The sequence below is a fragment of the Bactrocera neohumeralis genome, chromosome 6 (assembly GCF_024586455.1).
Source record: "Bactrocera neohumeralis isolate Rockhampton chromosome 6, APGP_CSIRO_Bneo_wtdbg2-racon-allhic-juicebox.fasta_v2, whole genome shotgun sequence".
NCBI lineage: Eukaryota > Metazoa > Arthropoda > Insecta > Diptera > Tephritidae > Bactrocera > Bactrocera neohumeralis.
Genome location: NC_065923.1, coordinates 77,793,995 through 77,817,617, shown reverse-complemented (window position 1 = coordinate 77,817,617; position 23,623 = coordinate 77,793,995). Strand labels below are relative to the sequence as shown.

The window sequence follows — 23,623 nt, the reverse complement described above, 5'->3', positions numbered from 1 at the left end:
GTGCAAAAATTGACAGTGTCAGTGCGTACATTGCTTTGGGCTAAATGTACATGTGTATGTGTTTACAATCAAAGATTAATATTTATCGCTTGTCTTTCGCTTAATAACCGATAGAGTTCGGAATAGGTATGTATGTATATATGTATGTACATACAATGTACTATGTACATATATGTATGTATACGATTTAATTTGCAATCTTTTTAATGTGTGTTTGAATTGGTGTTCGTTTCCCATTCAAGAGTTTTTGATAATATTGTATATATTTTTATTTTTTTCAACCAAAAAAAAATTATATTATGTAGAATCAATAAACTGCTCAATGAACCTGTGAACGGAAGATTATTTTCATCTTAGTGAATGATCCTTCGAGACCTTATTTGTATATATGTATGTATGTATGCATGTATGTATTTTTATATGTGTATCAGACTTTATTCTTACGGACTTACTGTAAGCGTCGACTGTATTGTCATATCATAAAAGAGTACCAATATTTTAGCCATCACTGTACAGAAATAAAGCAAACTGAACACTGCTGGCTGCTGTTTTCCTCCAATTGGAAAATTGCAATTTTTCTGAATGAAAGCGATGTTTTAAAAAATATTTTGTAACTAATATATAGATTTACGTTAAGTTTTCTAGCAGAAAATGGTTCACTGCATACATTTTACATAATATATTTCAAAACATAGACAATGAATTGCGTCACCCAATGCACATTAAACACATCTCTCCATATGATTTCAATTATTTTCTCGTCTTTTCTATTATTTTTTCTTATTGTCATTTTATTCTAATTGCCATTTCACGCTGTCGTTGATAAAGAAATAGAAAAATACTTTGCACTGCCGATAGTGTTCTGTCATTTTTTCCTCAATAATAACATTTTCACAATAGTTACAAGACTTTATATGAAAATATTGTTTTAAAAAATGTTAACGCGTCTTCTGAAGCACCGAACATTGGCACGCAGCATTGGTACACTCGTGGCGCAAGAGCAACATGCAACACATTCTTTAATACGCTCAAACTGGCGTTATGGAGCACTTCAGCGGCGCATCGACGCCAGCAGCGTAGCCTTATTACTACGTTCGAGTACAATCAGCGCCCGCAATTATTGCACTAATCGCAAAAAAGATGAGGAAGAGGAGTTGGAAGCTGACTCTACCGAATACATAGTGAATAAGGATCCGCAGTTGCCGGCAACTGTGGCGGTGCCGGAAGTGTGGCCGCATTTGCCACTGCTCGCTACGCGACGTAATCCAGTATTTCCGCGCTTTATGAAAATTCTAGAAGTGCGTTGTTATGAAAGCAAAATCAAATGCAATTACAATAATATATTTTCCAGTTGAAAATTTCTTCATGTATTATATAATTTTATATGCTTGTAGGTTTCAAATCCAATAGTTATTGATTTGATTAGACGCAAAGTTAAGTTAAATCAGCCATATGTAGGTGTATTCATGAAGAAGGACAATGATAATGAGTCGGAAGTGGTGGAAAAATTGGACGAAGTATACAATGTAGGAACATTTGCACAAATACAAGAGCTGCAAGATTTGGGCGATAAACTACGTATGGTGGTTGTGGCACACAGACGTATTAAAATTACTGGACAAATTTTAGAGGACCTAATCCCAACGTCGAAAGGTATATATTTTTCAATTATTGTTATATGTATAATATTCATAACTAGGGGGAATGGAAAGTGCAAATAACTTTGTTGCTTCCAAACACCAACTAATTATTCAAAAGACACTAGTTTGATGAGAGCTCCATTGCACCGATTAACAATTCATCTAACGGTTTCACTTTACCCGTTCACTCTTCCCATCCCTTCCTCCTTCCTACCTTAATCCGTTCATATATCAGTTAGTCTTTTGGCAATATATATAAGAAAATATTTCGTCATAATGCTCTCCACTCAGAGAAGAAGACGACAATACATTTTCCACTCTTTAATGTAAAATTGAACATCCCAGCTGAAGAACAAACTGAATTGGAACGTCGTAAATTAGCACGAAAAGCGCGTACGGGTCGCATGTCCAAACGCGATGCCAATCAAGGTGCCAAGGCAACACCTGAGAAAACAGAGGAGGTAATACCACCAGCAGGAACTGCTGTACCACCTGCGGCAGGAGCAACACAAGAACCTCCAGCAGCTGGCAGTGTGCCTCAACCTGTGCTTATGGTTGAAGTGGAAAATGTGAAGCATGAACAGTACAAACAAACCGAGGAAGTGAAAGCACTAACGCAGGAAGTGATAAAAACAATACGGGATATCATTACTATGAATCCATTATACAGGCAAGCTTAATACAGATTAAAGTGTATAATGATATAATTTTTAAATTCTCACAGGGAGAGTTTGCAGCAAATGTTGCACCAAAATCAACGTGTGGTGGATAATCCAGTATATCTGTGTGACTTAGGCGCGTCGCTGTCTGCTGCAGAACCCGAAGAGCTGCAAAAGATCATGGAGGAAATGGATGTAAGTAACACTTTACATAAAATTAAATATTATGCAGACTTTAATCATCATATATACTTCTCAGATACCCAAACGTTTGTTGCTTGCTCTGGCTTTGCTAAAGAAAGAGCTTGAATTATCGAAGTTGCAGCAGAAAATTGGACGTGAAGTTGAGGAGAAGGTAAAGCAACAGCATCGCAAATATATACTCCAAGAACAGCTTAAAGTGATTAAAAAAGAATTGGGCATAGAAAAAGACGATAAGGATGCGATTGGCGAGAAATATCGTGAGAAATTAAAAGACAAAACCGTGCCTGAGAATGTTATGACTGTTATAGATGAGGAATTGAACAAGCTGAATTTCTTGGAGAGCCATAGTTCAGAATTCAAGTACTTATACAAAAAATATTTCCTTATATTAGAATACAAATATTACAATGATTATAAATATTGCAGCGTTACACGTAACTACTTGGACTGGTTAACTTCGCTGCCATGGGGTGTTACAAGCACAGAGAACTTGAGTTTAGAACAAGCACAAGAAATTTTAGACCATGATCACTATGGTATGGAAGACATTAAGAAACGTATTTTGGAATTTATTGCTGTGAGCCATTTGAAAGGCAGCACTCAGGGCAAAATTCTCTGCTTCCATGGACCACCTGGTGTGGGCAAAACGAGTATAGGTATGGGACAATGTAAATTTTTAATTCTTCCATATTCATGCCTACGGTTTTTTAGCTCGCTCCATTGCACGCGCTTTAAACCGTGAATATTTCCGCTTCAGCGTTGGCGGCATGACCGACGTTGCTGAAATAAAAGGCCACCGGCGCACATATGTGGGTGCCATGCCTGGTAAACTCATACAATGTTTAAAGAAGACAAAGACTGAGAATCCTTTGGTACTTATCGATGAAGTGGACAAAATTGGCAAGTGAGTAACAAAATAACTTCATAAACTGTATAACTAAATACCATACAAATAAATGCATTACGTTCGCTAGAGGCTACCAGGGCGATCCCAGTTCTGCTTTGCTTGAACTTCTCGATCCCGAACAAAACGCCAATTTCCTCGATCATTACCTTGATGTACCCGTCGATCTATCGCATGTGCTTTTCATATGTACAGCAAACGTTATCGATACCATACCCGAACCTTTGCGCGATCGTATGGAACTAATAGAGATGTCCGGCTATGTCGCTGAAGAAAAAATGGCCATTGCGCGTCAGTATCTGATACCACAAGCGATGCGCGATTGCGGTATTACCGCCGAGCATATAGATATTGAAGACGACTCGTTGAAAACACTGATTAGAAGCTATTGCCGCGAATCAGGTGTGCGAAATTTGCAAAAACACATCGAAAAAGTAAGTGCGAGTATATATTCTAAATATATAATTATTTAACTACAATTGTTGATTATTTTAGATTGTGCGCAAGGTGGCCTACCGCTTTGTGAAAAAAGAGGGTTCACACTTCACAATCACCTCCGACAATCTAACCACGTTCCTCGGCAAACATATATTCTCATCGGATCGCATGTACGAAGATACACCACCCGGCGTCGTTATGGGTCTGGCATGGACCGCTATGGGTGGCTCCTCGCTGTACATTGAAACAGCTTCACGCCGAGCTGGCAAACTCAATAAAGACGATGACGGCAGCGGTTCAATACACTTAACGGGTAACCTTGGTACTGTAATGAAGGAATCTGCACAAATTGCGCTAACCGTGGCGCGAAATTATCTGCGTACCAAAAACGAAGATAATACTTTCTTAGAGAAAGGGTACGCTGTTGAAATGTAGCGCTTAAAGTAATTACTAAACTATTATATCTTGACTTGCAGGCATATTCATTTGCACGTGCCGGAAGGCTCTACACCCAAGGATGGCCCCAGCGCCGGTGTAACCATAGTTACAGCGCTAATATCATTGGCAACAAATCGCCCGGTGCGACAGAATTTGGCAATGACGGGTGAGGTGTCGCTCAAAGGCAGAGTACTGCCTGTAGGTGGCATTAAAGAGAAGACAATTGCTGTAAGTAAAGCCAAATTATTTATTGATATATTTATGATTACTCCTTTCTGCTATTCCGTGACAGGCCAAACGCTCAGGTATCACATGCATAATACTACCCGAAGAAAATAAGAAAGATTTTGCTGAATTACCATCCTACATAACCGACGGTATTGAAGCGCACTTCGCCACAACCTACGAAGATGTATATAAAATTGCTTTTCCCAATTAGTTGATGTTTAAAAAGTGTGTGTCGTAGAAATGCTAAGCATTATACAGAAACACATAATATAAATTTTCAATATATATATATATTGTTGTAGGATTAGTTTCTTGAAATATCGCGACGAAACCAACTAGCGAGTATTAAACAAATTTTATTTAATAAACGGCTTTTTAAGGGTGAAACATATGTTTAAGTACGTACTGCCAACTTTCTTAAATATCAGAGTTCTGTAATATCCAGTGCATGTAGTGATTAACGCTCGTGTACATGCCAGGACGATTGGCTTCGCCGCAGCGTACACCCCAAGAGACAATACCCACTGTGACCCAGCGACGATTAGGCAATTGCACGAGCAGCGGACCACCGCTATCACCCTGACACGAGTCTTGACCGCCCTCGCGCACGCCTGCGCACAACACAGTGTCCGGTATGCGTTCAACCATCGCGCGACGACAATCGCCCAGCTTCCAAATGGGCAGCAGCACCTAACGTTGTTAAACAATATATTGTATGCGTGTAATTTGCCATTTAATTTGAAATTGAATGCCTACCTCCATAAGTATTTCCGAATGCGGTCCAGCGAAAGTTTGCGTACCCCAACCTGTAACCACGCCGACCTGCCCCTCCCAAATTTGACCAATGGGTGGCATACAAACCGGCCATATATACGTATTAAATAGTGTGGCACGATCCAGACGCAGCAAGGCTATATCATTCTCATATGTCAACGGATCGTAATCTACATGTATGACCATATTAGCAATGCGAAAATCACGTGCACGCGTCTCATTAGTCATCTGTGTATTGTATTCGCCCAAGCGCACAAATATATCCTCCAATTTGAATTTATGCACACAGTGGCCAGCGGTGAGCACATGCCGATCGGTGACCAGCGCACCACCACACCAGACATACGGCACACCGGGACGTATCAAGGCAGCCATCCAAGGCCATTCATCGGGTTCAGCTGGCCGACCGCCAGTGATGCGCGGAAACTGTTTGGTGGTAAGACCGCAACCGCGTTGTTCCGGTTTGTTGACTATGCGCGCCTCTTCCAAGCCATTATTATTGACGTCACTGATAACTTGTGGACTGGAGCGCGACTCCGTATGTTGCGTGCAACATATGCCAATCGAACTGTTAGTAACCAATTAGCAAGAGAAAAATAAAAACATTTTGCCAGACCAACCTCTGTTCGATTATGCACAACTGCGAGATCAAGCGCCAGACATCATCCTTCAATTCCGGTATGCGACAGTAGAGCGGATGTCGACAGCGCCCTACTTCGCCCAACGCCGTGCGGCACTCGCCGTAATCTTTATTTTCCTATAAAAGGTAAAAATTTTAATTATTACGTAGTTAATCATTACTTAGTTCCGTTATGTGAAAAACTAGTTTTACATTTATTGTATAGTATTCCATGATAATTGCGTGCGCTTTAAATAAATGCACTGTACTCACTTGGAAAATCACCTGTCGCTTCTTCAATATGTGACGCATCAGATAATCACTACCGCCACCTGTACTGTTATATTCGTTAGAATGTGAGTGCGCTTTGCTATATGCAATTTCGTTATCGTGCCGACCCCATAGAAACTCATCGTTGTCGGGCAATTCGAGTAGATCTATGAAATGACAACGTGTATTTAGTTAACGGCAATTATTAGCACGTAAAGATGCTCTAATGCGGATATGGGAAAATGTTTAATATGTATATTTATACTGAATTTAATGGAAGTCTAATTCAATTAAGATCACAGTTCGGCTTAAATAATAGATATGTTCATATTGCGTCGTTCACGAAGTAATTTCGTTAGACAAAAGCTGATCTTATTGAATTTTTTCGCAGCCAACTTCACATTTAACCGTTTTACCGTTATACATATATTTCAACTGTTTTTTGCTGAACGGAACCCAAGTAACCCCTTAAGCTACTGGTTAGCAGCATTTAAAAATAAATGACATAAATTCGATAAACGAATATTTTTTATGTTTTTATATACATATCATATCAAGCATATATACATACATACATATGTATATATATGTAAAAATCTATTTTTTACTACATACCAATATAGTCCTTAGTTGTTGCTCGAACCCATTGTGCTAAACATACGATAAGAAGTAGGTGAAGTGTCGATTTTTGTGTGCGCATGATGCTAAAAAAGAAAAAAATATAAAAAAAACCAAAAAATTAAAAAATATGTTTTTGGTTAAAGATACACATAATTTGGTTTGCATAGAAAATAATGTATAAAAATATCAGCTGCTTTAGAAAAAAAAGAATAAAGAATAATTATTTCAAAGACTCAAGCTCAAAGGTATTTGCCGGCTAAGGAAAAAATTCACAACACAAAAAACGACGGTGCTCCCTGAACATTTATTATAATACAGTTTCTTGTTCTGGTTTAAAAATAAATTGATTTAATTTAAAAATTGCAATTAAGCACTAAGCCGGTTTTCTTATTTAACATTGCTCTTGTTTTTTTTATGTAACGGTATAGCAGATGCAGCGAGTCTAATCAATGCATTAATTAAAATTAATATAACACGCTTCTATTATTATTATTTTTTTTTTACTTTCTTATATTTTTATGCATTTTTTTCTTAAAAAAATCAGTAGAAATTTTGCATTAATTAAAATTAATATAGTACGCGTTTATTATTACATTTTTTTTATTAAATTATTTTTATTAATTTTTTTGTTTATATTTTTATTATTTTTTTTATTTAATTTATTTTTTTTTATATTTTTTTATATTTTTTTTATAAATTTTTTTATTTTTTTTATTAACTTTTTTTATGCATTTATTTTCTCAAAAAAAACTCTAGTTAATTTTTTTTGTGTAACATTTGTAAAACATCTGTTTTTTACGAAACTCGAACTACATTATTATGAAAATGCAACACATACAAGAAAACTTTGCCGTTATGCTATAGATATGTAGTATTTCAAGATAATTTTGCATTTAAGTTATAAATATATAGATATACATATATATTTTTTTAGACATTATCCATTGAGTCACTCTTAGACATTATTATTTTGGTTTTTCTGCAGCCACTTCCACCGAATACGGATATCATAAACCGATATTTCATACGCTATTTTTTACCACTGTTACTGCTACTGTCGAGCGTTTCTGTATTGTCGGTACTGACGCACCGCCTTAGTTAGCAAATCCGTTCAGGTTCTCCACACTTTGTCAACTAAATTCGATCAATCTTAGTTTTTTATGCACAAACCGTTGACGCGCTCTGACTGTGATTTGCGAAGCGAGCGTCGACGCTTACCCCTTCCAGTTGCCATTGCTGGTTTTTTCTGTGATTTTATATTCGTACGAGTATTAAGCGATTATTGCTGATATTTTTTTTTATTTCCACTCTTTGCAGCGCTGATTAAAATATTTAATTTCTTATAGCAAACAATTGTATATATCATACATACATACATACATATATGCAAAGATATCTACACAATTCAAATGTTATGCCGGTTTCAAGCTGCACTTTACGTTGATTTATTACTTTTTTATTATTGTTGTTGTTGCTGGAGAGGCGGGTGGGCTGGGCTGCTACTGTATTGTAATTGTTTTTGCTATTATTACTTTTGGTTCGATATCATCTTCGCACATTGTTTATTGCATTAGTAATTGTTGAGTTATGAGTTTTTTGGTTTAATTGCGTACTGTGGGATGTTATCGACTTCGTGTTAAAGAAAAAGTGCATATCTTACTTTGATTAATTTAAGCAACTAATAGTTTTTGTAACTTAGGATCGTTTTCTCAATATCTGGTTAGCAGCAATCTGTCAGTCAAGTTCTGATTATTTTAACCAAGACTTCTTCCTTCGGTATAGTTGACTAGAACTTAAGTGACAGATGTTTGCTAACCAGCCATTGAGAAAACGTCCTTTAGACTGATATGTACAACCCTTTGTGATGTCAAACGAAAGAAAATTCTGTAGTTGGAAATCAGCTTGCGGCAAAAACGCCCTGAATCTATCACAAATCTGGTGAGGTGTTCTGTTTCTATTTCCGCTATTTCACCTAGTTGTCTGTAGGTATTGAAGTCCAAGATAGCTTTGCTTTGAACTGGCAAACGCGAGGCATTCCAGTAGGAAGTGTTGAAATGATTGCTCTGCGATATGGAGGAAAGTCCCCACTGCAAACTCCTTGTTCCGTTTGCTCCTCTCGACTTAGGAGACAATAGTGTGCAATACTTTAGTTTAGTAGTCTTGAGTTTTTTTTACGAAAAATATTTTTCAGTAAATATTTCAATTATTTATAGAGTTTTTATGTCATGGAAAGCTCCATCTTAAAAAATTATAGTATACTGCATACTCACGACAACACAAAGCACATCCATTGATTTTGCTTACATCAATCCTACTGACCCAACCTAACCTCAACTACTTACCAAAACTCTTCTCTTAAACTTTTGGAGTGTGACTCAAACACTTTGTTTACATTTATTGGAATTTTATTGCATATTTTACTTTAGAAATATGTTATTGCAACAGTTTAGATTTACGCATATGCATTTTTATGAAACATTGCTCAATGTATTACATTTTCCTTACATTTGTTGTTATAAAATACTACACCAATTCCATATATGAAAGTCAAATCGTAATTTTATTGTTATTTTGAATGGAATATTAAAAAAATTAAAAAGGCGTACAAAGTAGTTTCAATTACTTTTTAGTCATTGGAAAAATGAAAATATAGAAAAAAACTGATTGAGATCATGCTTAGAGAGATCAGTAGAAAAATTAGCACTTTCCACCATACCGCTTACAGATACATATTATTAAAATTAGTATTATTTTTTTAAAAAAGTTTGATAAATACTTATATAAGCTTAAATAAGCATCTAACTAATTTTTTAAAAGGTAACTAACGGTTTTTATTTTCTTTCTTCATTAGCAGCTTACAATAGAGTTTACAGGCATTTAATCACAGGGATTCGCAACAAAAATAATTCATTTAGCAAACTTAACAATTTTAAGGGCACACAGGACAAAACAAACACAACTAACAATATATTTTTGTTGTTGTTGTTTTTTTTAATACAAAATAATAAATCGCTGGTAAGCTTTACAGTAAACACCGTTAGCTAATGTTTTTTTTTTTTAATTTTTTTGTTATTAGGCATTAAAGTTTATAAATACACAGTACAAAATTAACAATATACCGTATTTTAGGGCTTTAAGCACAATACATATATGCATTTTTACGATAAGTTATGCAACATGATTATTTCTTTAAGTCTGTCACAAAATTCCGCTTTACAAAATTTTTTTGTTTTTTTCTTTTATTTAAAATTTGTTACCAGTTGTTTTTTTTTTCAGTGTAAATTTTGCATTACATTTACTCAGACTACTGTTCCTAAAGTGAAAATTTATGCAGTTGCTGCTTCTTCTTTTTTATAACCTACACATATATCCGTAAATACAATTGTATGTGTATGTGCGTGTGCCAACTGTAAAAGTACAGTGGCTCATTTTGGTGTAGCTGGTGCAGAAAATAACTAAACGCACAAATTAAGTTAATTTCATAAAATCAGTACACATTTGGGTTTTATTAGACGCAATGTGGTAATTTAGGTTATGTTCGCATACAAACAAAAACATATGTATTTACCAAATATGTTTTTTAGTTTCATATGAATGCCCAAATCTAACTAGTTTTATTATCAATATTACATACACACACACAAAGTCACATCAAGTGTTATATGATAACTACATACAACATTTACACCGAGTTATCTGCTAATTGTATGTAATTAATTAGTAATTATCACTTAACTAGTATATTATTGGGATTATATATATATATATATGTAAAATATGTATGCATGTATAAGAAGTTTATTATAATAGTTAGAAAATACATTGATTGTGTGCTCGTTTAATTCCCTCATTAGATAGATGTATGTATTTAAGTAGGTTAATAAACCGTTGGATATAAAAATTGTTGTAATAGATAAAAATCAGTTAGGTGGATATTTGTTGGTAGTAGTTGTTGATATGGCTGTTTTTTTCGAAATCTATACAGATATATAGTACATATACTTGTTATATGTAAACAGTTCAATATGTTTTTAACGAAAGAGATTTTGAAACCTAGATACGGACTTTGGATTTGGTACTTCTCAAAAAGTTCGCAATTTTCGAGAAAAAATAAACTAAAAACTGAGCAGCATTTACTTAAAATATAACTTTAGCAAAAGTTTTAGCTAGCTAAAAAAGCTTTTTTGTGAGCTTTTTAGTTTCTATTTGCGCTTAATGCTCGAAAATTTATATAGACAAGTATTATTGCTGTTAAAATGTAGCCAAAAGCAAAATAAAAGCATATCAGAGCTGATTTTAACTCATTGCCATTTTAACTATTTTTCATTGAGCTTTTTTTGGAGCTTTTTAGATTTTTTCAGCCATGGTAACATCTCTCTCTATCTCACTATCTCTCTTTCTTACTCTCTCTCACTCAAGGAATCCCAAAAAAGCTTTTAAAAGCCATGATAACATCTCTCTCTCTCTCACTATCTCTCTTTCTTACTCTCTCTCACTCAAGGAATCCCAAAAAAGCTTTTAAAACCTCCAAAAAGTTTCTAGTGATCTCACCTAATCACCGTCTTAACTTCGTTAGTTTTCTTGAGCGAGCTTTTGTAGCCGGATTGCCATCGCTTCTTTTTTTACAAAAAAAAAAAAATTGCCAAATCTTCAAAAAGTGTCTAATGATGTTACCTCAGCACATCCTAACTACTTTTTTTATTGAGCCTTTTAATGCTATATAACTCTCACTCTCTTTCTCTCCCTCTCTTACTCAAAACCCAGGCTTGTGAAAGGACTTTAGAACTTGTAAAATGAAAAAGCAAACAAAAAAGCTTTTCAAACCTCCAAAAAAAGGTTCTAAAGATCGGTAAAAAGTTTATTTTGAGCTTTTTGGATTTTTCTAGTATTATCATAAAAAAGTTTGGATTACTTGCAAGACTTACGACTATTATTTTAGTTAGCTCACTTCCAAGTCTTTCTTTTTTTTATTCGGAAACAACCGCTACTCAGCCAATTCAATAACTACTGGATTACTAATACTTGTATATAGAGTTTGGAGAAAAAAGTCTCTTTTGAGCGGTGGTAGGTTTGTCAATAGACAGTTGAAATATGGGCATGGTTACAAATAAGTATTCTATATAAGTATGAAATTTGAATGACATCGAATGAGATTTATTATTATTAATAAGTTTTTAATGGTTGTTAAGCGTTTTTTATTGTTTATTTATGTAGTTGTGCATATTAAATGCAACGTTTGAGCTGCACTTGAGCTTGGAAAACCATTGAGTGGTTCTATATTATTTTAGGGTATGTAAGCTTCCTCTTTTATGTGTTTATGCTTAGCAAATACGGCAATTACATGTAGATTATAGAGGCGTGAGTTCTTGAAGATAGCGTACGGGTGAGGCGGCAAGTCGTATACGTTTGGTGAGGAGCTTTTGAAAATGGAAGTTATGGTACTTATGCACATATGCGCTTCTTATAAACACACAATTGCATTTATGAGCATGTGGTTGCCTAAATACATACATATGTAAATGCTACGAAATTGACTTTTATATAGATTTTTCAATTATTATTTTTTTTGTAACAACTTTCCGTTTACAGTTATATATTAAAGTAATAACGGTATGTGCGTATAGCAAACGCGCGCTTCTAAATTACGCCCCCACCACGCCGTATGCGACTACGCCGCTCACCGCTCATATTGTGCAACATCTGAACTCACTCCTTAAAGCAATCGAAATTAAATTATTGGCAATGTTTACGCATTACTCACACGCATTAACCGCACAATTGCGCAAATTACTGCTTATCAGCTGCCAGCTCCGGCTGCTTAGCTGGCTCATCAGCTTCCGTTTGCTTCGGTTCCTGCTCAGCGGCATCTGCAGTCGCAGCCGCACCTTCCTCGGCTGGTTCGCCCTTCGGTGCCTTGGCAGCATCTTTCTGCTTCTTGTCGCTCTTCTTCTCCTTGCCGTTCACCTCGTGTTTTTTGTTACCCTCCGTGCCATTCTCCGTGGCTGGCGCTGTGGCTACTGAGGCTGCACGCTTGGCGCGCAACTTGATGCGTTGCGCCGGTCCCGCAGCCGTGTTGGCGCAATTGCAGATAGCATCGAATAGGCGTACCACCAAACCGCGCGCACGGTTCACCATCTTGCCATTCTTGAAATCTGGTATAGTAAAACCTTTTTAGGTCGAGTATCGTGTGTGTTTGTGTGCGATTTTTTATATATTTTTTTTTTCATTTTAGATATTTATTTGATTAAGCGTTATTGGTTTTTGGTTAATTTGCAAAAATGTGGGGAGGTGCATAGTAAAAAGGGAAGAAAAATTATGGAAAATATTGCATTATCATTGGCATCGAAACATGCAGTATTGGACAGGCACACACAAACAACAAACAAATATATGTATGTATATGTGTTGAAAATTAAAATAAAGATAAATAAGTGAAATTTAATTGTTTAAACAGACTTCAAAAGTCACTCATACGCCTCGGCATGCCGCTTCGTGTGTTACAGTACATACTTAGCACTGCTCACTGAGGAGTCACATTTCAATTTGATTGATTCTATTGTAATTATAAGCTAAGCAGCGTGTGCCAAGTACTTGTCACCTAACTTAATAACTGTTTATCTGTTTTGACGCTATCTCCTTTTAATTGCCAGTTAAAGAGGCACGGAAGCTATATTTTGAGATTGAGAACTCATACACTTAGAAAAAAAAAAATAAATAAATTTCAAAAATCTTAAATCGGTTTTGAAAAATATTCAAAATTGTTTAATTAAAATAAATTAAATTAAAGAAAAATAAAAAAAATAAGTTTCAAAATATATAATATACATATGTATGTACATATGTACATACATATTTAAAAATTGTATGAAAAATCTAAAATCCGTTTTGAAAAATATTCAAAACTTTTTAATAAAAAAATTAAATTCGAGAAAATTAAAAAAAAATTAATTTCAATATACTATTTAAAAATTGTATAAAAAATCTAAAATCGGTTTTGAAAAATATTCAAAATTTTTTAATAAAAAAAATTAAATTCGAGAAAATTAAAAAAAAATTAATTTCAATATACTATTGAAAAAAAATGTAAAATTCTTTATAAAAAATTCAAAATTCATTTAAAAAAAGTTCAAAAAAATTGTATTTTTAACTTTCGCCAAAGTGCCTGCTTGATTCGCATACATAGAATATATTCTGTCGCTTAAATTTCTATTTTGCTCAGTGTATCGTTTACCAAATAAGGTTATAAAAGTAACTAAACTTCTCAGCTACGAGTCATTTTATCGAGGACGTTAACATTAAACATATATATTTTTTTAAATTAAAATAAGGAAATGTGTTTGAAAATAAATGCATTTAAATATTTTTTAACTCTATTAGCGTGCACGGGTGTTAGTGCGGTGAGTAAGGATTTTTGAATGCAAAAGGATATACGAAAACGAAATAATTTACGCAAAAAAAATTAAAGAATTAAAATATTAAAGAAAAACTGTTAGAAAGAATATTGTTTCGAAAATATAATTCCCATAAAAAATATAAATCAATTTTATATAAAAATTATTATTATTATATTTTATATAAAAATTATTTATATTTTTCATCATTTTGCAGGTAACAATGCAGCAATTTGAAACCTCGCTAGACATGATGCGCAATGGTTGCGCACCAAAATTCAAAATCGCCACCGAAATTTTGGATAATTTAAGAGCTGGCGAATTTGTCGAAAACAATGGCGACTTGAAGGTAAAATGTGCTATTAAGCGTGTATGATTTAAATTTTTATTACAAGTTTGCTAACAATTTTTTTTATAATGCAAGTGTTATACCAGATGCATAGCTCAGCTGGCAGGCACGGTGAGTCATTTTTAGCTTAATTAATTTAATATTTAAAATATTTGCTTACATTTATTATTAATTATTGTTATTATTACATGAAATATATATTTTTTTCAATTGTTTATAGTAATTAAAACTGTTTAAGAATCTTTTTTCCCAGAACCAATCCGAAAATTAAAAAAGAAAATTCGCCCACCCTAATATACACATATGTATGTATATTTATCATTGTCTCTTCACAATACCATGTTTGTTTCTATTTATAGGTAACTAAAAAGGGCGATTTTAGCGTGCAAAAAGCATTAGCACAAATTCCAATTATATTACCACCTGAGATGCAGGACCCAGCTAAGGAAGCGTTGAATGCATGTAAGGATGTGCGTAAGTATGCAAAAAAATAAAAATAAGTCTTTCAACATGAAAATACAAACAAAAAAGTGTTTTGCTAAAATAATACTTTTGTTTTATTTTTTTACAGAAAAAAACTATAAGGAATCTTGCGATAAGGTCTTCTACACAACGAAATGTGTGCGCGACTTTGATCCAGCTACATTTAAATTTCCATAATTATATGCATGTATTGTCAATATATGAGTATAAATGCTAGTATGTGAAGCGTAACATTCATTTTAAGCCAAACGAAAAAGCAAAAACAATACAAAAAACACCTGCGAAAAACAAAGCACTTACTCTGACGCGTTTTCTCCTTTGGCTGCTATGCAAGCAAGTACAAAAACAAAAATAGAAAATTGTTAAATTGGCCATAAACCCATGCACATACATACATATGTACATATTTTTCAAATTGCAAGACATTGTTCAGTTCAATGCCTTTTTTTCGGTAAAGTCTATGGTTTCTTTTACCTGTTGCGAAGCTTTGTCACTTTTCGCATCCTGCTGCTTTTCAGCCTCTACCTCGGCTTTTTGTAGCACATCGTCGATGAACTCTGAGACGACTTCCATATTCTTGGAGTCCTGTTTAAATTCATCGATACGTGAGTCCAGCGGCTCTGCCTCGGCCTCAATTTTATCAATGCTGTCGTCAGCAACATCCTTTGGTGCCTCAACAATGGCAACATCACCAGCAAAATGTGCGCGCATACCAAATTGATTTATTTCTCAAATTCACTTAAGATATAGCTTCTTTAAATAAAATAAAGCTTCTACAATTTCACTATGCAATTTTTTAAGTATTTCTTTGTTGAAAAGCGTATCCTTTGTGCAGGTTTAAAAATTTTTGTATCTACACACTACGGTCTTGCTTGTGCGACTACAAAGCGAAAGAGCCACATTTGTTAAACCACTTGCAATGTGTATGTGTGTATCTGTGCATATGTAAGTGTGTGTAATTGTTTGACTGCGCTAACTTTGTGCGGGTGTACAAGTCTGATAACACAACTGTGTTGTACGTTTGGATGGCTGGGTAGCTGGATGGTTGGGTGGTTGGAAAGCAAAAACCAAGGCGTAGAGCAAAGTGCCACCACGCCCCGACATAACTGAAGTGGCGATTGCTTAGACACACGTCGTGCAAATGGTGAAAAATCAATAAATCAAAATAATCGGTGATGCCTGCTTTTGCCAACTCATGAAACAACAAAAATATTTGGAGCAGTTAATATTAGTAAAAGGTTGTAGTGTGTATTTTGATTAGGAATATGGTGTCGCAAAATTTTCCAACGATGAGGTATCTCATTTTAGTTTCTTATAAAGTAAATTAACCAAAAATATGTGTACAAAAAAAATTTTTAAAATATTGAATAAAATTAAATAAAAAAATTTTATAAAAATAACTTGTAAAATATTGAATATTGAATTTTAAACTAATATAAATTATTTAAGAGTTGGCAAAAAACAGTAAACGTTATTAATTATCGAATGTTGATAAAATTTATAGAATTAAACAAATTTTAGGTTAAAATTAATTTAAATTTAAATATTTGAATAAATATAAATAATTTTATATAACAAAAATAAATATTAATTAACACACATTTTTAAGAAATTTTTATTCTTCGCTCGATTTACTTAAAACTTAATATAATATTGCCTATTACTAACTGCATACAAATTTTTCTTTATATTATTTTTAATTTTTTGTCTTATTCCAAATGCGATAGATCATCTAACTCTGGTGGTGCGCGTATTTCTTCCGTTTCAATGATAATGGAATTTGAATCAACAGAAGCCTGTAAATATTTAGAATTCAATGAGATTTCAATATATAAAATTATAAAATTTTAATAAAAAATACAAAACTTCAATAAAAAATAAAAAAATTTAGAAAAAACTAAATTAAAAAAAAATAATAATAAAAAAATAAAATATTAAAAAAATAAAAAAAAACAAAAATATACATAAAATTAAAAAAGAAAATAATATTAAAAAAATAGACAAAAATATTTAAAAATTAAAAAAATAAAAATAAAATTTTTTTTAAAAAAAAAAAAAAAATGAAAAAATTAAAAAATATATTTAAAAATTACAAAAAAAAATCATTTTAAAAACAAAATAATAAAAAAAAATATTAAAAAATTAAAAAAAAAATATTAAAAAATTTAAAAAAAAATATTAAAAAGATAAAAAACAAAAATATTTAAAAAATAAAAAAGAAAAAATAAAAAATTAAACAAAAAAATATTTAAAAACACAATATTAAAAAATTTTAAATTTAAATATATATTTTTTATAAATAAAAACAAAAAAAATATTTAAAACATTAAAAAAAAGTATACATATTTACAAATTCCAATAAAATAAAAATATAAAATTAAATAACATTTGGCAACTGCACACTTACTCTATCACTAATATTCAGAAGCGAATTAGTCACACTACCACCACTGCCGCCGCTGCCATTCAGTTGTGTGGTTAACAACACCGACTGCGGTGTCGCCGGTCGTTGATGTATAGCCGTCACTTGTTGTTGCTGTGTGTGCTGTTGTATATGCTGTACTTGTTGCTGTTGTTGTTGCGCTTGTTGGGTGCCCGCCTGTGAAACGATAACAAACTTTTGTGGCGGTTGACTTGGATGTTGTATGGCTCGCAACTGTGGTATAGCCGTTACAACCGAACTGCTAAATAAACGTGAATTATTAATAACAAAATTTAATATTTATAGTAACGTATACTTACTTAATTTGCGTCACTTGTGGTCGACCCACCGTTGAAGCAGTAGCGGCCGCTGAGGTTATCGGTGCATTAGAAATGCTGCTTGGTGTAGGCGTGGTGGTTGAAGGTGGTGCATTGCGTGCTTTTATTACGGCCTGACATAGTGCTGGACCCATGAAACCGTAATCGTTTCTACAATACGAATTATTATTTTTCAGAAGTTAATATATACATATATGATTATAAAAAACATTCAAGAACTAACCTATACTCCTCTGTATAATCTGGCGAACGTCGTATTTGTTTAAGTACGGGTGGACAACACTTTTGCAGCATGGCACGTATGTGACCAGCAGCAGTTTTATCAGTGTTACTCTGCATTTGATTACCTAGCAGTAGAGGTTCAATTCGTTCAGATATAAATTTCAAGCGCGGTATAATGAAAACTTTCACAACTTCTGCGCCCATTTCTGTTAGTCCCGCAATAGCACCGTATAGAGAGGATAAATGTGTTTTGTCGTTTTGCAGCGCTTTACTAAAGATGCTGTAATGTAAAAAAAATTATATAAAAATGTGTATAAATAAAAGTACGGGCATTATGTTTTAGTATTTTACCGTGTTACACGCGTTTGCAGATTATTGGTGGAGGTGTTGAAATTTTTACATATCATCGCCATTAGACGGGAGGCGAAATCGCGCAATGCCCAATGATTGTCCAATTCCGGTCGCATACATAGTTGCTTTGAGACAATGCATGTGGTGACCGATGGTATCAGCTCATGTAACTATAATGAATATCAATTATATGAAACTGCTGGGTTTTCCGATTTATTGACATGAAACTTACATATTTCTCTAGGTATAATGATGGATTATCTAATAGTGCGCGCACCATACGCATCAGATAAATGAGTAACGCCAAGTTATTTTGCACAACATTTACTTTCACACCTTCCGCTATAAAAGTACACATACGTGGCAGCATTTCGTGCAGTCCTGGGTCCGATGCCAGCGATTGTAGCGCTTCGCCACGTCGTGGTTCATCAGAACCAACACAAGCTTCGGTGATTTCTTTATAATACAGTTGTTGTTCCACAGACAACTCATGCGTAGCTAACTGTTTAACATGCACAGTTTCCACATTGCGTAGCTTATGTATTTTCCCTGTAGCCGGTTTACCTGCAGCATCTTTTGTCACACCTTGTTCTAATTTAACTACAGGATTTACAGACTCCAATGCTTGAGAGTCCTTCGATAGTGGAGGTGGATTTTCAGGTATAGTCGGTTGAATTCCGTCCACTACTAACCAATGAGATCTTAAAGTTATATCCAAAGGTACTTTAGGCGCACCACTTTGCACAATATCATTTAGATCCATTTCTTTTTCCTCAATAAAATGCAATTCACGTCCGCCACCCGATGCAAATCGGAACGGCACGAAATCATTAGCCGTAAAACCATACTGTGGTTCTATGTTGCGCACCTTGAGTGCCTGATCAATATCGCTTAACAGCAAACGCTCACGTTTTGAGTGATGCATGAACTTTGCAGCATCCTGCACAATTCGCTTAATTTTGAAGCTTACATCTTCTGCCAGTTCCTTGGCGGCATCATCCGGTAGTGAACCAACACCGATGCTCTCTGCTATCACCTTCATAGATTCAGCAGATAGTGTGGTGCCGTAAAGCATATCACCAGCTACGCGTCCTGTGTTAATACTCATGTTGTATGAATACAAATTTATATAATTTTTTAAGTTACTTCCTAAAATAATAGCAGAATAAAATTATTTTCACAAATCGTATATCACGAATAAAATGTAATAGCAACAGCACAAAAAATAAAATATAGCGAAATGTCAGAGTAGGTAAAAGTGCAGTAGAGTACGTTCAATGTAGAAGATAATTCAAAAATTAAAGATTAAGTGCTGAACACATTGAGCGCGACAGACTGCAAACGACATCTGTCAAATATTAAAATACACACGTTCTTAAGGACATAGTTATTTTGACAGCTGCACGACTACACAACAAATAAATTTACCTATTTTCTTATTTTTTGCATATAATCACTTTGAACAAAATAATAAAATTTCATTGAAAAGAAAGGTGGCCACAACGAAATTATGTACATGCAAAATGGACAGCTGTGTTGTCTTGTGTACATGCCGGCCATTGTTATGTCGCTGCCTTCTTGCAAATGTTCATGTAGAAAGATTCACGACGCCATTTACAGTTCACTGTCGTGCTGCCATGTCGTGTCGCGCTCAATGTGTTCAGCACTTCTTCATTCAACTAAAATATTACCTACATCAACATCGCCGCGATAAATTTCCAACCCCCTATTCTGTATTTTAGTATTTCTTTTTTCAAAATTTACTTATCATTCTTGATCTTTAAGAGGCTTTAGACAAAGTAAAGAATCTACTTTATAAAGAGAGCTGATACGATATATTTAGTACAATAGAGAGTGTTGTAAACATATCTTCAAGATTAAATTGCAAGTCGAAATAATGTCTACCAGCAATACGGACACAGGTGACACCACAATAATAGCATCCACTACAGAAATACAAAATGGGCAACCAGACAAATTCGGGATAGTGACCCCCCGCGAAGCACTTGTAAGTAGACAATTTAATATATTGGTTCAAAGTTCAATTATATTTGACTTAGATTTGTATGAAACTCGATTTCTTATTAAATATACTTATAATCGTTTGTAGATAACAACTGCGGTGAACTTTCTACAAAATGCTAAAGTACGACACACAACACTTATGCAAAAACGACAGTTTCTGCAATCCAAAGGTTTAACCAACGATGAAATAGAGCTTGCATGCCAGCGAGCTGGTATTTTTACAGACGACCCCAATATGTCCACTTTGATTAACATAAGTAACAACGGTCTGGAACATCAGCAATTAGTTTGGCAGCCACGCCAAAATGCTTACGGGCGCATCAAAGAGGTTTTGCATAATTTAGCGCTTATTAGTGGTGTTGCATATGGATTTTATCTATTTTGGAAGGTAAGTAGCATTTGTAATCGTCTAATAATATAATATTTTATTGTTAAATCTATAATTACAGAAATATATAGAACCATTTCTATTTGGAAAGAAAAAGAAGAAACCGGTAGAGGAGGTGCTTGATGATATCGATAAAAAGGTCGATACACGGCTGGATGCTGTAAACACGGAACTTACCATTATCAAGGTACAGTTGCAAGACCAACAGCGTGAGCAACGCCAGAATCTCAATCAAGAATTCAATGTATTTCGAAGTGATCTGGAGGCCATAAAAGGATTATTGCTTAATCGGTAAGTTCGAAAGAGTTAAAAAAAAGGACTGAAAATTCATGACAAAAGTGTCTACAATATCAATTATATAATTATACCTATATTGTTTTTTAGTAAACAGTTTGCTACGCCTATCACTGCCGGCCCACCCTCAATACCTGCTTGGCAGTTGGCTGCCACTTCACATCATCATCACGCTCGACTCTCACAGTTAGACGATAATGAGAAAGTAGATGATGCTGGCTCTGGTTCGGGGTCATCCGAAACAGAAGTGGTTACCAAAAATAGTGATTCCAGTTTGGAAATGATGTAGAAGCCTGCATGCTTCTATATATTTTGCTGCAGCTGTTTGCTGCGAAATGCTCATCAGTAATATAAAAGCAAAAGCTGAGGCAGATTAGTTTAGGTAAAAACTGCTAACATTAGTCTAAGTTAAACTGCGATAACCAGCATATATGTATACCAATAGCCATGAACATATGTGTATTTATGCCATTATATAGCACCGCTGGTGGCGTAAAAAATATTTTTCTTATTTTTGTGTTATAAATATGTTTATCGCTGCTTTCTGGTTAATCAACACATAGATATTTACTTGAGTAAACGCTTTTGTTTACATATATAAATATGTTACGGTTTTGTATGCAAAGACAAAGTAAGAAATGTTTTATGGCTTATGATAAAAAATATTGAAGAACACATATGTATGTAGGTTAAAAAAATTCTAACAAGATGTGAATGCTTTCTGTTTTAAATGAAAAAAATTTCGGCTAAAAACTTGCACATTCGTTTTTACTTTGTAACAATATCATGGAAATTAGCTAATTTAGTGGGTGAAAAAATAGTCATTAGTTTGTATTGGCATGTAATATGTACATATGTACATAGGCATTAGGCATGTGTTCTACTATGGGTTTTAAGTTGGCTGATGCTTGCAAAGCTAATAAATATTAAAGCATAAATAAAGTGAATACAGTTTATTTTTATTTATTTAACATAATTGAGGTAAATTATATATATGTCTATGTCGGCAAATAATGTATCCAAAACAAGAAAAAGAGTGAACTTCGGTTGCATGGACACTAAAATGCCTTGGAATGGACACTAAAATGATTGGAAATTTTCTTCAGTTTTGCAAATTTTCAGAGCGATATCGCAAAACCTGAGGGGCTAGTACGTGTATATACAATACAAATATGGCTAAATCAACTAGGTGTTGCAAACTGCGTGATAAACTTAATATAAATACTCTGTTCAGTGTATAAAAATTTATTGTACATACTATCTTGGAAGATAGACATTATTAACTATCTATCTATTGTCCTGGAAAGAAACTGAACTTCCGTTCTGTTGGAAATTACTACACACAAGTTGCTTCAACTACACATTTTCTGTTTATTTTATTTTTTCTTTGCAATGTTTCCATAAAATGCTAACAATTTATTGGTATTTTTTTATTTATCTGTTTGCCATATTTTGGCTGTTTTCTTTTGCTAATCATTTATGCTGCTGATTTAAAATGGGTACATTTCGGCTGCTATGAATAAGTGCAGTAGTTTATTAACAATCAATTTCGCTAATATATGTATATGTATGTAATATGTATTTATGTACATATAAGTGTATTTCTTGCATTTTTTCACATACAAATCGGTTAGTTTTTTAGTTGTTCTAGGTTAATTGATGACATGATGTGGTGCGAAGAAGTTTGTGGGCTTACTGTAGAAGAATGGTAAATTTAATAGTAGAGCATATAAAAGGAGTGTGAACAAAAATAGTGATAGGAGAGTAACAGCGCTGATGTACGAGAGGCTCAAAAATTTTATGCGTATAATGCTATTGGAAAAGTAGTCTTTTTTTGTATTTGTTGTTTGGATATATTTTTTACACATTTATTACATAGTCGATTTTTTATATTTCACTTTGTTAATGATAAAACGTTGCTGCGTGGTAACTTTACATTTTCTACTATTGGTGTTTAAGTTATTACTATAAGATGGTTAAATTGGTGTTTAAGTTATTGCTACAGATGGTTAAAATTCAACAAAGGGAAGGCAATTTAATGTGAGTTTTTTTTTATTTTTCATTTGGTTTATAATATGTACAATAATGGCTTTGTAGACACCAGGATTGCAAATAATGAATGAATAGTAAAAATAATAAAAATAAATGAATTAACCTTTGAATTATTTTTTTTTTATTCTGCGAAAATACTATTTTAAAATAGTTTTCAAATGGCCAAACACACATAACAGATTAAAAAATTAAAAATAAATCTTTAATGTGCATTAAAGGATTAAAAATAAATGTTTAATTTCAAATTTTGGTGGGGTACAAAAATTAAAACGCTAAATTTGAATTAAAAATTTAAATTAAAAAAAATTAAAAAACAGCAACCCTGGTAGACACCCGTTTTAGTTTTTATATACATAAATTTTGTGTATGTACATATTTTTTTTATTTATTTCGAAATTCTGCATAGCAATATTTTTTACTATATTTTTTGTCAAGTCGTTAGACAATAAGATGTTAGCGACAATTTTTGTTTTGTTTTAAAATTAAACTGAATTTCTTTTTTATAGAACTATT

General features: G+C 33.5%; 6 protein-coding genes across 11 annotated transcripts; 3 read left to right on the top strand and 3 right to left on the bottom strand.

Moving 5' to 3' along the window:
• Positions 1-796: 796 nt before the first annotated feature.
• LOC126762247 (lon protease homolog, mitochondrial) lies at positions 797-4,902 on the top strand. 2 transcript variants are annotated; one of them, XM_050478854.1, is made up of 11 exons: positions 797-1,298; positions 1,395-1,653; positions 1,986-2,310; positions 2,365-2,494; positions 2,559-2,863; positions 2,930-3,159; positions 3,215-3,407; positions 3,478-3,841; positions 3,903-4,261; positions 4,322-4,511; positions 4,576-4,902. In XM_050478854.1, exons 1-11 carry the CDS (start codon positions 936-938, stop codon positions 4,720-4,722), a joined length of 2,865 nt encoding a protein of 954 aa, XP_050334811.1. In that variant the 5' UTR covers positions 797-935; the 3' UTR covers positions 4,723-4,902. The 2 variants fall into 2 exon arrangements, with proteins under 2 accessions (XP_050334811.1, XP_050334810.1); XM_050478853.1 differs by having other exon boundaries at positions 1,932-2,310.
• Positions 4,782-7,954, bottom strand: LOC126762252 (proclotting enzyme). 3 transcript variants are annotated; one of them, XM_050478863.1, is made up of 6 exons: positions 7,836-7,954; positions 6,790-6,878; positions 6,178-6,341; positions 5,906-6,042; positions 5,268-5,853; positions 4,782-5,201 (listed from the first exon to the last, which is right to left on the bottom strand). In XM_050478863.1, the coding sequence occupies exons 2-6, from the start codon at positions 6,872-6,874 to the stop codon at positions 4,929-4,931; spliced, it is 1,245 nt and encodes a 414-aa protein (XP_050334820.1). In that variant the 5' UTR covers positions 6,875-6,878; positions 7,836-7,954; the 3' UTR covers positions 4,782-4,928. The 3 variants fall into 3 exon arrangements, with proteins under 3 accessions (XP_050334820.1, XP_050334819.1, XP_050334821.1); XM_050478862.1 differs by lacking the exon at positions 7,836-7,954 and adding an exon at positions 7,714-7,827; XM_050478864.1 differs by lacking the exon at positions 7,836-7,954 and adding an exon at positions 7,634-7,714.
• A 1,885-nt stretch (positions 7,955-9,839) lies between these two features.
• LOC126762258 (neurofilament medium polypeptide) lies at positions 9,840-15,944 on the bottom strand. Of its 2 annotated transcripts, none has more exons than XM_050478874.1 (3): positions 15,493-15,944; positions 15,319-15,343; positions 9,840-12,962 (listed from the first exon to the last, which is right to left on the bottom strand). In XM_050478874.1, exons 1-3 carry the CDS (start codon positions 15,727-15,729, stop codon positions 12,583-12,585), a joined length of 642 nt encoding a protein of 213 aa, XP_050334831.1. In that variant the 5' UTR covers positions 15,730-15,944; the 3' UTR covers positions 9,840-12,582. The 2 variants fall into 2 exon arrangements, with proteins under 2 accessions (XP_050334831.1, XP_050334832.1); XM_050478875.1 differs by having other exon boundaries at positions 9,840-12,947.
• LOC126762259 (general odorant-binding protein lush) lies at positions 14,077-15,317 on the top strand. The gene is made up of 5 exons (XM_050478876.1): positions 14,077-14,192; positions 14,404-14,535; positions 14,611-14,646; positions 14,895-15,009; positions 15,107-15,317. Exons 1-5 carry the CDS (start codon positions 14,127-14,129, stop codon positions 15,193-15,195), a joined length of 438 nt encoding a protein of 145 aa, XP_050334833.1. The 5' UTR covers positions 14,077-14,126; the 3' UTR covers positions 15,196-15,317.
• A 665-nt stretch (positions 15,945-16,609) lies between the features above and the next one.
• LOC126762250 (transcription initiation factor TFIID subunit 6) lies at positions 16,610-19,579 on the bottom strand. Of its 2 annotated transcripts, none has more exons than XM_050478859.1 (6): positions 18,584-19,579; positions 18,352-18,521; positions 18,002-18,280; positions 17,761-17,928; positions 17,426-17,702; positions 16,610-16,814 (listed from the first exon to the last, which is right to left on the bottom strand). In XM_050478859.1, exons 1-6 carry the CDS (start codon positions 19,457-19,459, stop codon positions 16,728-16,730), a joined length of 1,857 nt encoding a protein of 618 aa, XP_050334816.1. In that variant the 5' UTR covers positions 19,460-19,579; the 3' UTR covers positions 16,610-16,727. The 2 variants fall into 2 exon arrangements, with proteins under 2 accessions (XP_050334816.1, XP_050334817.1); XM_050478860.1 differs by having other exon boundaries at positions 17,426-17,699.
• A 451-nt stretch (positions 19,580-20,030) lies between these two features.
• On the top strand, positions 20,031-22,005 carry LOC126762256 (peroxisomal membrane protein PEX14). The gene is made up of 4 exons (XM_050478871.1): positions 20,031-20,359; positions 20,462-20,764; positions 20,826-21,055; positions 21,149-22,005. The coding sequence occupies exons 1-4, from the start codon at positions 20,249-20,251 to the stop codon at positions 21,345-21,347; spliced, it is 843 nt and encodes a 280-aa protein (XP_050334828.1). The 5' UTR covers positions 20,031-20,248; the 3' UTR covers positions 21,348-22,005.
• The last annotated feature ends 1,618 nt before the right edge of the window (positions 22,006-23,623 follow it).

What these genes read in the sequence shown, in the direction of transcription:
- LOC126762252 (XM_050478862.1), bottom strand. Translation starts at nt 7,733, where the DNA reads ATGTCTAAAAAAATATATAT. An exon ending in ATGTCTAAAAAAATATATAT is followed by an intron (nt 6,879 to 7,713) that starts GTATATCTATAT and finishes TTTCTTTTTTAG; the next exon opens with CATCATGCGCACACAAAAAT. An exon ending in AGCGACAGGTGATTTTCCAA is followed by an intron (nt 6,043 to 6,177) that starts GTGAGTACAGTG and finishes TACCTTTTATAG; the next exon opens with GAAAATAAAGATTACGGCGA.
- LOC126762247 (XM_050478853.1), top strand. Translation starts at nt 936, where the DNA reads ATGTTAACGCGTCTTCTGAAGCACCGAACATTGGCACGCAGCATTGGT. An exon ending in AGATCATGGAGGAAATGGAT is followed by an intron (nt 2,495 to 2,558) that starts GTAAGTAACACT and finishes TATACTTCTCAG; the next exon opens with ATACCCAAACGTTTGTTGCT. An exon ending in TGTGGGCAAAACGAGTATAG is followed by an intron (nt 3,160 to 3,214) that starts GTATGGGACAAT and finishes ACGGTTTTTTAG; the next exon opens with CTCGCTCCATTGCACGCGCT.
- LOC126762259 (XM_050478876.1), top strand. Translation starts at nt 14,127, where the DNA reads ATGTGTTTGAAAATAAATGCATTTAAATATTTTTTAACTCTATTAGCG. An exon ending in TAGCTCAGCTGGCAGGCACG is followed by an intron (nt 14,647 to 14,894) that starts GTGAGTCATTTT and finishes TTCTATTTATAG; the next exon opens with GTAACTAAAAAGGGCGATTT. An exon ending in GAATGCATGTAAGGATGTGC is followed by an intron (nt 15,010 to 15,106) that starts GTAAGTATGCAA and finishes ATTTTTTTACAG; the next exon opens with AAAAAAACTATAAGGAATCT.
- LOC126762256 (XM_050478871.1), top strand. Translation starts at nt 20,249, where the DNA reads ATGTCTACCAGCAATACGGACACAGGTGACACCACAATAATAGCATCC. An exon ending in TGACCCCCCGCGAAGCACTT is followed by an intron (nt 20,360 to 20,461) that starts GTAAGTAGACAA and finishes AATCGTTTGTAG; the next exon opens with ATAACAACTGCGGTGAACTT. An exon ending in AAAGGATTATTGCTTAATCG is followed by an intron (nt 21,056 to 21,148) that starts GTAAGTTCGAAA and finishes ATTGTTTTTTAG; the next exon opens with TAAACAGTTTGCTACGCCTA.
- LOC126762258 (XM_050478874.1), bottom strand. Translation starts at nt 15,729, where the DNA reads ATGCGCGCACATTTTGCTGGTGATGTTGCCATTGTTGAGGCACCAAAG. An exon ending in GTGACAAAGCTTCGCAACAG is followed by an intron (nt 15,344 to 15,492) that starts GTAAAAGAAACC and finishes TTGCTTGCATAG; the next exon opens with CAGCCAAAGGAGAAAACGCG. An exon ending in AAAGGAGAAAACGCGTCAGA is followed by an intron (nt 12,963 to 15,318) that starts GTAAGTGCTTTG and finishes CGACCTAAAAAG; the next exon opens with GTTTTACTATACCAGATTTC.
- LOC126762250 (XM_050478859.1), bottom strand. Translation starts at nt 19,459, where the DNA reads ATGAGTATTAACACAGGACGCGTAGCTGGTGATATGCTTTACGGCACC. An exon ending in GATTATACAGAGGAGTATAG is followed by an intron (nt 17,929 to 18,001) that starts GTTAGTTCTTGA and finishes TTCGTATTGTAG; the next exon opens with AAACGATTACGGTTTCATGG. An exon ending in CCACAAGTGACGCAAATTAA is followed by an intron (nt 17,703 to 17,760) that starts GTAAGTATACGT and finishes ACGTTTATTTAG; the next exon opens with CAGTTCGGTTGTAACGGCTA.